This window comes from Lissotriton vulgaris, chromosome 5, assembly GCF_964263255.1.
Source record: "Lissotriton vulgaris chromosome 5, aLisVul1.2, whole genome shotgun sequence".
NCBI classification, from domain to species: Eukaryota; Metazoa; Chordata; class Amphibia; order Caudata; family Salamandridae; genus Lissotriton; species Lissotriton vulgaris.
Genome location: NC_141693.1, coordinates 1,404,382,717 through 1,404,392,408, shown reverse-complemented (window position 1 = coordinate 1,404,392,408; position 9,692 = coordinate 1,404,382,717). Strand labels below are relative to the sequence as shown.

The window sequence follows — 9,692 nt, the reverse complement described above, 5'->3', positions numbered from 1 at the left end:
CCCGGCCTATTTGAGGGACACCAAAGACATACTGGGTAAACTGGAGGGTTTCACCTGGACAGACACCCTTCATTTCGTCACCCTCGATGTAGTTGGGCTTTACACCTGTATAAAGAAGGAATTTGGGATAAGGGCCCTGGAAACCTTTTTGGAAAAAAGATCAGCAGACCATCTGTTACATAATGGTGTCCTTCTTGAAATGACAGAAATCATACTGTCAAAAAACTTCTTCTTGCATGACTCGATATGGTACCATCAAACACAAGGTACTGCGATGGGTTCCAAATTTGCTCCCGCTTACGCCGGCCTCTTCATGGGCTGGTTTGAGCGGGAGCATGCATGGGGTCGCCACGCAGCCAAATGGATGAACAATATAATCTTCTGGGGTAGGTACATCGATGATGTGATAGTGATCTGGGATGGACCTACCCCGGATCTATTGGATTATTTTGGTTACCTCAATGATAATCCGTTCAATGTCCGCTTCACGATGACACACAATCAGGGTGCCATCGACTTTCTCGATGTCAAACTCTTTATAGAGGATAACAAGATCCACAGCTGCACTCATCGCAAGGCGACTGCCTGCAATAGTATTTTACACTATGAGAGCGCACATCCCCGACATGTAATCGAGAACATCCCCTATGGGGAAATGATCCGGATGCGCCGCAATTGCAGCACGGAGGATACTTTCCTACACAATATTCAAGAAACGGAAAAACGGTTCCTGGAGAGGGGCTATCCCAGGAAGACCCTGAAAAAGGCCAACAAAAAAGTCCAAAATATATCAAGACAAAGTACTCTAGCACCAAAAACTAGACTAACAGATATCAGCAGACCCCTTTCATTTAATACACAGTATTCTGATCAAAGTAGCAAAGTCTTTAACATCTTAAGAAAACATTGGCACTATATTGCAGACATACCGAGCCTACAAGATTCGATCACCAGGACACCCAAAATATGCCACAGGAGAGGAAAAAACCTCCGTAACATACTCTGCCCAAGCTATATAGAATCCAACAGACGGACCAACTGGCTCACATCCCCCGCTAAAGGTTTTTTCACATGCAGTGACTGCAACATGTGTGCACTAGGGAAAAACAGAACCAAGGAATTCTGTTTCAATACCAACAAAACCTACACAATAGATCATTTGATTAATTGCAACACCAAATATGTTATCTATATCTTGGGGTGTGGTTGCAACAAGATTTATGTTGGCAGCACCAAGAGAGCCTTAAAGGTCCGCATCCAGGAACACGTCCGTGCAAGACGAAATGGGGACATGAGGTACCCTATGACCTTCCACATGCAGGAATGTCATAAAGACACAGACAACATGTGGTTTATGGGCATCGACCATCAACCTATCCACCCAAGAGGAGGAGATAGGGAACTTGCACTAAGACAACGGGAGGCGGGTTGGATATGTAGACTACGATGCATAGAACTCGGTCACAATACCGAGGATGAGCTACATTATTTCCTTGATTAGCCCACTGAATCAGATCCCCCTTTTTCTTCCCCGTTTATGTTTACTAAACAGCTCAAGCCTCTACTTTCGTATCAAGTAATGAAGGATTACTTCACAGGGAAACTAGCCTGCAAAGTTTCATGCACACATCATAATAAGTGTTCAAACTGACACCCCTTTGTTTCAGAATATTTGGTTAAAACATTGTTTAACTATGGCATATTTATACCATGCCACCATTCAACATGTGCAGGTTACTGCGCTCGTCATAGATTGGCATATTACTACGTGCATAGTTCTCTTCAATCTTTTCCTCCTATGCTCAGAATGATGGTTTTAATAACGTTATGCGTGAAGCAAACCCGTAAAAAGTAAACTTGTAAATAGCTCTTCCCTTTTTGGAATGATGTGGCACTCTGTTCCCTCTCACGCTCATCATGTTTGTTACTCCAAAAGTCTGTAAATATAATTTTTTATAACCTCTCTTTGGCTGCATTTTAGCCCATCACAACTTTATATTTGTCTCTCTGCACTTTGCTGCTCTCCTCTCCTTCTCTCTTTACACGTTAGAGGCTTCCAATAATCTGGGTTGAATGGCAACGAATAGGTATATTACGATTTACGTCTGTTTATGCGGACGAGGCTTGACATAATCTTATCCGTTTTCCCTACCTTCAGCCTTATGAAAATTGGCTGTAGACACGGATTTGGGCAGGTTTCCACTTATTGGACCTACAGATACGCGCGTTTTACGATTTTTTGACGATTCCGTATTTTTGACAACTTGACTGAATACACTCTTCTTTTCCCCACAGGGAACTACACCAACCGCGACACCTGTTTCCATAATAATTTCCCCTCTTAACATCACACACAGGGACATAGGCAAAGATGGCCGCCTCACTCTCTTCGATTTTCCTTTGACCACGAATTGTAAACCCTACCTTATTTCAACATGCCTTCCTCCCTTACTACCATACCCTTCTAGAGACATCGTTTTCTGTTTTTTTCACTTAGTTCAATCTAGCAGGACAGTATTACGGCCTCCAAGTTCTCGTTCGTATTCCATCCCGGTTTTATAAAATTTATGCCGCTTTTTCTCACAATGCCTTCTACACTTTACATGGCATTTCATCTGGGATTACATAGGAATTTTGGGTGCCAGGAACGGCGGATATCCCCCTTTACGGGTACAAGTGGAAGAGGGTGTGCATGTAAGCCTGTGTCTATGTAGACACTACAATATGGCCGCCACCTCCACTTATGCTTTAATCACGCATTACCCGCACTCAGCGCCTTCGATTTTTGGCGCGTTTCTGACAGGTGTAGGCTTTCAAACGTAATTAACCTTAGCATAAAAAGGACAAGATGTGTTCACAACGTTCGAACACATCGTCTTTGCGGGTGTTTCGGCGGGACGAGGGTTGTGGATGGGCGCCGGCTGCTTTAATACGAACGGTAAGAGTGACTGCACAATCTGGCACAAATGTGGGATCCATGGTCTTTCCCATTAACTTTGTTAGGACTTCCTGGAATAGCGGTCCTTGACCAATTGCCTTTTTGCACTAATTTGACATTAGGTAATTTTTCTCTCCTAGACCAAGGGAACTCCTGCTAAATTCAATGTTTCCTCTAGTTGGAGTCTTCTCCAAATCGCTATCTACTTTTGTCATACACTATATAAACCTTAACACCATTGATTTTAAAACTGTTCACATGAATGTATAAACGGTATGGGGCAGATTATATATTCATTGCCCCACATCCCTAAAAATAGATAGTGGGACCCTCTTTGAGCTATTGTTTCTAAAGATGCACACCTTGGTTAGACATATTTATGGAAACTTAACGTTTAAATACTGTTACAGGATCCTAACAAGTTGTGCCACACTAATAGACAGTACCTTACCCATTTGCTCCCCTTCTGGCAGGCCTACTGGAACACAGTGCCCACACCCTCCTCCCTGGGACAGATAGGACCACCTGTCCTCTGCAATTCCTACAAATTACTCAGGTAAACACCATGTTGAATACGTTATTTCTCTTCTCCCCCTCTTTTTAAAAAAGCTTAAAATATTTCACCCTCCAATTACAAGGCCCTCACATAGGCGATGATCCTGCTTTCCTTCCATATGTTTTACAGAACATGAATTGAGTCATACACAAATTAAGGCTGCGAGAACGATCTCTCTTACTGTTCAGGAATCCTGCAAAGCTCTGTCCTCACCGTTCAAAAATTAATTTTACAGTAAGTAGATTGACGCAATGGATACTTAGTCTTAATTTTAGGGTACCCCCCACCCTTCCCCGCTATCTGTAATATTCCACCGCAAGTCAGAAAAGCACTGCTAACCTTGCCGCCAAACAAAACAGAGATAAAATCTAAGCCTGCCCTTTTCTTTTTCCTGTATTCGTGAAGGTTCAACCCTGACTGTTCGACATTGGAAGGAACTATATATTCCGGCTTGCACATTAGGACCACAGAGTCTGGGAAGGCGCCCCTTGGACTCTTTACTTTTACATTCGCTCAAAAAGCGACGTATCAAGACGATAAAAGGTAACTTAATACTTGGTTTCGTGCTAAATAGGTTTTCTAAGTCAGTGGCCCCCTCACCCAGTGGCTCAGTTGGATCCTATGTGCCCCACCCTCCTTCTCTCAATACGGCCAAGTCTGATTCAGTCGCCGGAAATAAGAAACCTTTACATACCATTAGCCCATCCTCTATCCTGGTCTTTTTCTTAATGTGCTCCTACCTTCCGTCCCTTTCTTTTCTTCTTTTCCCGTTCTCCTGTTTGCCTTGTAAATCCCCTTTACAAACACAGGCTTAGCAATTACTTTATGCCTTATGTACATGCTCACCAACTGCTCAATGGAATCTTTCGCTCCAAATGTAAATAGCCCAAGGAATCCTTTCTTTCAACTGTAAATAATGTATATATATTTGTATATATCCCTTCATATACATATATACCCCTGCCTATATATTTTTTGTGGGCTTATACTCATAATTATGTATGCACAAACTCCATGTCTATTTTGTAGTGTTTTTAAACTGTTTGTTATTGTACATGATGTTTGAATGAGTGTTGACTTTTGTATATACAAAAAATTGATGGAATGTATATGTTTTTACCGACAGCCCTGAAGAAGTCCCAGCTTGGGACGAAACGCGTCGGCTGTATATTTTACTGAAAACTGAAAATAAAGATTACCAGAAGAATATCAAGATCTCTTTGAGAAATAATTCTTTCTTGTGCTTAATACCATTTGCACTTATTTTCTTGTCTTTTGTGGTGCACCTTTGCGGTTGTTTTATTTGCACCTATTCATACACACTCAGTAATTCGTTGACACACGCTATGCACAGTATTTACATCAACGATGTATGGAATTTGTTTAAATCAACTATGCATCGTGCTTACATTATTCGCCGCCGAGCCTCCGGGATGTCAGCATTCAGGCTGTGTCAGATGGTTGCTGTTCACTTGCAGTGCTTCTTTGTATAAGGATGTCGCCCTATTGGGCTGCAGGCGACTCGCCCTGTTGTAAGAATCTCGTGTTTGTGAATAAAGGTAAAATTTAAAAAAAAACAAAAAAACAGGGATGGGGTCCTCGTGGCAGAAAATTACCCGGGAGGGGGGACCCCCAGCTCCTCCCTTTAAATTATAAACAAATAATAAAAAAAAGGTGGGCCCTGGGTGATGGGTTCCCCTGGGCCAACATCAGCCCAGGAGGGGTGGCTTCGAGGCCCCCTTCTTGTTTTCTTTAATTGCAAAAATTGAAAAATGGTCAGGCCCACGTTGGTGTCTCTGGGACACAAAATGTTCCAGGGAAGGGGGGCCACGTAGCCCCCTTTCTAAAAAAAAACATTAACTCACTTGAGGCCCCACCCCCTTTCTCATCTACCCTGCAAACACATCTCCTGGCACGTTTATGGTTGGGGGATGAAGTCCTCTTGGCTGCTGAGGGTACTTAGCGACTACAAGACCTCCTGTTACCTCCACTAAGCCCCAGACAGTAGGACTGCTGAGAGGTGGTCGCCAATAGTTAGTTACAGTTATGACCAAAGTTTCCATAGGAACATTTTTTTTCTTTGCCAGTCACTTTGGCACTGCTTGAAGAATCTCCATGAAATTTCAACAGAACTTCCACTTTTTTGTTCAGCTGCTGTGGTGAAAGTTTCAGAGTGAGCTGTGAAGCGGGGGGACGACAAAAGAACGTGGGTACTAAAACACTTTTCCCCCTTGTTATGTCTATGAGGATTTTTCATTGTTTGAACAAGACAACAGCCCGAACTGCTGAATGAAATTGAACCAAATTTGGCAGAAAGCTAGATGGTGGTCCAGAAGTGTGCTTTTTGTGATTTGTTTTAAATCCATTCCGTTGCGTTTAAGATATGTAACTAAAACATAGATATCTGGGGATGCAAGTCCTTGCAGTGGACTTCAACCAGGAAGTATGAGAAGCCATCTTGGGACTCAGCATTAATCTGAGTCCCACAAACAAAATAAAGAAATATAGAAAAGGGGGCAGTGTAGGAGTACCATGACCCCCCCCAAGATATGGTAGGTGGTTAGGGTACCTGCTGGGGGAAAAAGCATTTTATTTTTAATTTTGCTGCAGGCTCACGGGTGGGTCCGCGAATCCTTGGCAACATTTTAAAAAAAGGACAAGCGGACTCCAATGTGTCTTTTTTCAAAGCCACCAGGTGGGCCATACCCAGGGGATAAAGGAGGGGGGTTCATACCCCCTCCTGTGAGGCCCCAGCCCCTTTTCTCCACCTTTCTGCAAATGTGACTACTAGTTTATTTATTTTTTATTTTTTATTTATTTTATTTGGAGAGTTTCATAAAGCGCGAACAAGATCCTAGCGGATATCAGAGCGCTGTACAGACAATAAATGTTACTTATTCAGGAAACAGAAATATATAAAATTAAATGTACATAAAATGTAGTAAAAAGCAGCATAGTTAGATTTAGCAACAATAAGTGTCTTATAGTTGAGAGCGCGAAAGCATCTCATTACAGGGATTCAGCAGACCCTAGTCATAAGTATTGGGCCATGAGGATGGATTTAACTTCCTTTTTGAAAGAAGTAGAGGACGGGTTAAGTCTGGTTTCTGGGGGTAAGGAGTTCCAAATTCTGGGTGCCATCCCAGAGATGGATCTGTTATAAGTTTTTTTATTCTGAAATTTTTGTGGTTTCATAAGTAATTTTTCTGCATTTCTTGTGGATCTGGCCCCACCAGAGATCGTTAGTTTCTGTGCCAAGTAACTGGGTGTCTTTTGATGTATGCATTTTTGTGTCATGCACACAATTTTCAAATGAATTCTCGCCTCAAGGGGTAGCCAGTTCCAGGATTGAAGTTCCGGGGAGGTGTGGGAGCTGCGTTTAGATCCAGTTATGAGTCTTGCTGCGGCGTTGATAGAGGCTCTGAGAGGTGCAGTTAATGCTTTGGGTAGGCCACATAGGGCCGTATTCCACTCTTGGTATAACCAGAGCCTGAACTGCCTGCTGAAAGTCATTATGTGGTAGGAAAGGTTTCAGTTTCCTTAAAGTGTTTATCTGGAAGTTAGCTCCCTTTGTAGCATTGCTGATATGTTTTTGCATGTCAAGGTTACTATCTAAAGTCATTCCAAGTGACTGCCGAGTCCACAATGGTAGGTTGTACGTTAAACGCCGTGTTATGTTTGATCAAGTTTTGCATTTTCGGGATTTGAGCTGGCGGAGCTATTAATAGGAATTCGGTCTTGAGGGCGTTCAATTTAAGATGATTTTCTGCCAGCCATGTTTGGGTATTCTTAAGAGCTGTGTTAAGTAATTTGATGTCCTCTAGGGTGTGTATCTTGAGGTATAGCTGTGTATCATCTGTGTACATGTGATATTGCACGTTAGAGGTTTGTAGAATTTCGGTGAGAGGTTCGAAGAAGAGATTAAACAGTGTTGGGATAGTGCGGATCCTTGCGGTACACCCAGGGTTACTGGGACGGGCTTGGACAGGGTGTTATTGACTTTGAATTGTTGTGTCCAGTTTTGGAGAAAAGAAGTGAACCAGCTCAGCACTACACCAGATAGGCCCATTCTGTGTTTCAGGAGGTCTGACAAGTTTGCGTGCTTGACAGTGTCAAAGGCCGAGGAGAGATCAAGTAGGATGAGTAGGCAAGATCTATTTTGGTCGAGTATTTGCAGCGCATCATCGATGATGTGTGTCATGGCTGATTCTGTGCTATGGCCAGCACGGAAACTTGACTGGTGTTTGTTGAGAAGGTCAAAGTGGTCAATATGTTTGGTTAGCTGTAGGTGCACACATTTTTCCAGCAACTTGGCTACGGTATGGATATTGGAGATAGGGCGATAGTTGTTTAGATCTGTGGGGTCTGCCGTGGGCTTCTTAAGAATGGGAGAGACCTGGCCCACTTTGAGGGTGCTTGGGATGCATCCTTGCTGAAGTGAACTGTTTATGATCTTGGACCAGAGAGGTAGAAGTAGTGGAGTAAGGGCTTTGACTGCGCTTGCCGGCAGCGGGTCGGAAGAGTGGTTAGCTGGGTTCAATGCACTGAGAATTTTGCCTAGAGCATCTTCGGAGTAGTAGGAGAATGAGGACCAGTCTGCGTTATTTTTTGGGTTGGACTTTGATGAGAGTTGGCCAGGCGTAGGACTGGGTGCAAGAGAGGTTAGAGTATTCGGTCTTGCGTATAAGGTTTGATCCTTTAGGAGGTCGTTCTTGATGGCGCAGTCTTCAGGGTGAAGAAGGTGGAGAATTCTTCACAATTTGGCTGCGAGTATTCGGAGTCTTGTGGTCGTTGGGGTGTATCCTTAGATTGTGTTTTTATCAGGTCAAAGAGTTTTTTGGGACGGTTTCTTGCCTGGTCAAGTTGGAGGCTGAAAAAATCGGCTTTGGTGTGCTTGATCTTGCGAAAATATGCGTTCCTTTTTGTCCTAAGAGTCATGAGGTGGTAGGTTGATGGTGTTGATCTCCAGATCCATTCTGCAATTCTGAGTGAGCGCCTGTTCTCGTTGAGTATACCGTTATACCAAGGTTTGGAATCTTTCAGTGAGACTCTTTTTAGTTGCTAAGGAGCTACCTCGTCTATTGTTAAAGTCATGGTCGTAAGGTAGTGACTGGTGAAATCGTGAACTGTGGAGGATCCTGTGGGAGGCAGCAGTAGGTTGGAACAAGAGGAAGGCAGGGTGTTGGGGTTAAGTTTTTTCAGGTCTCTTTTCCAGACTTTTGGTCTTGTGGATTGGGCTGAGTTTAATTTCACCGTTTCCTTTATGGTGAAAGTGATGATGTGGTGGTCAGACCAGTCGCAGGGTAGGATCGAATCTAGCTGAATGGAGTCTGATTTAGAGATTACTAAGTCCAGGATCGATCCTTTGTCATGTGTTGGGATGTTGCAGAATTGCATTAGTTGTAGGTCAGCCAGAAAATTCTTAAGACTGTTCACTGCAGTATCATAAGGGTCATCCCAATGGAGATTGAAATCTCAGTGGAATATTTTGGTAATTTGTCGCTCCGTGTAAGATGAAACCATGTCCATGAAGTGTTCGATGAAGGCGAGGTTCTCACCTGGTGGGTGATAGATGGTATGCATAGAGCAAACAGGTTTACCCTTGCTAGTTATGTTAAGGCACATGTATTCGCATGACTGGAATAATGGGGAGATGGTTCTGCTTACCAATATATTACTATAGTATATGCAGGCTATGCCTCCCCCCGACTTGTCGGCTCTAGCTCTATCTAGTCTGATGATGTTGTAATTGGGTGGAACTAAAATGTCAATGATTGGTGTGGAGGATTCTTTTAGCCAGGTTTCAGTTAGCATTAATAGGTCTGGCTCATGTGTGAGGATGAGGTCAGCTATGTCCGCTGCATGTCTTATGGCCGATCTGCAGTTTAGGAGAATACATTTGAGTTTGGGCGTGCTGATGGTTGAAGAGGGTTCCTGAGTGAAGGGGATACTTCTGAGGTTGGTGTTTGTGACGCATCTAGTGTTTGGTTTAGAGGTCCTATAGGGATTAGGAGGGATAGTAGGAATTAACGATGGTGTGGATGTGGTAGGTTTCAAAGGAACAGGATCATAAGAGCTCAACAGGGAGAGGAAATCGCTCTCTGAGGGCGGATTGGTGCTTCTGAGTGGCCGAGATGAATTGTTGTGGGAGGGTACTGAGGACCAGTTGGGGGAGTGGTGATTCAGGTTAATGGTACT

The 9,692-nt window shown here is 43.4% G+C and overlaps 1 protein-coding gene across 1 annotated transcript; it reads left to right on the top strand.

The window, feature by feature from the left end:
• Positions 1 to 274: 274 nt before the first annotated feature.
• On the top strand, positions 275 to 1,501 carry LOC147712661 (uncharacterized). Its single transcript, XM_086919677.1, has one exon. It carries the CDS (start codon positions 275 to 277, stop codon positions 1,499 to 1,501), a length of 1,227 nt encoding a protein of 408 aa, XP_086775803.1.
• Positions 1,502 to 9,692: the final 8,191 nt, after the last annotated feature.

What these genes read in the sequence shown, in the direction of transcription:
- LOC147712661 (XM_086919677.1), top strand. Translation starts at nt 275, where the DNA reads ATGGGTTCCAAATTTGCTCCCGCTTACGCCGGCCTCTTCATGGGCTGG.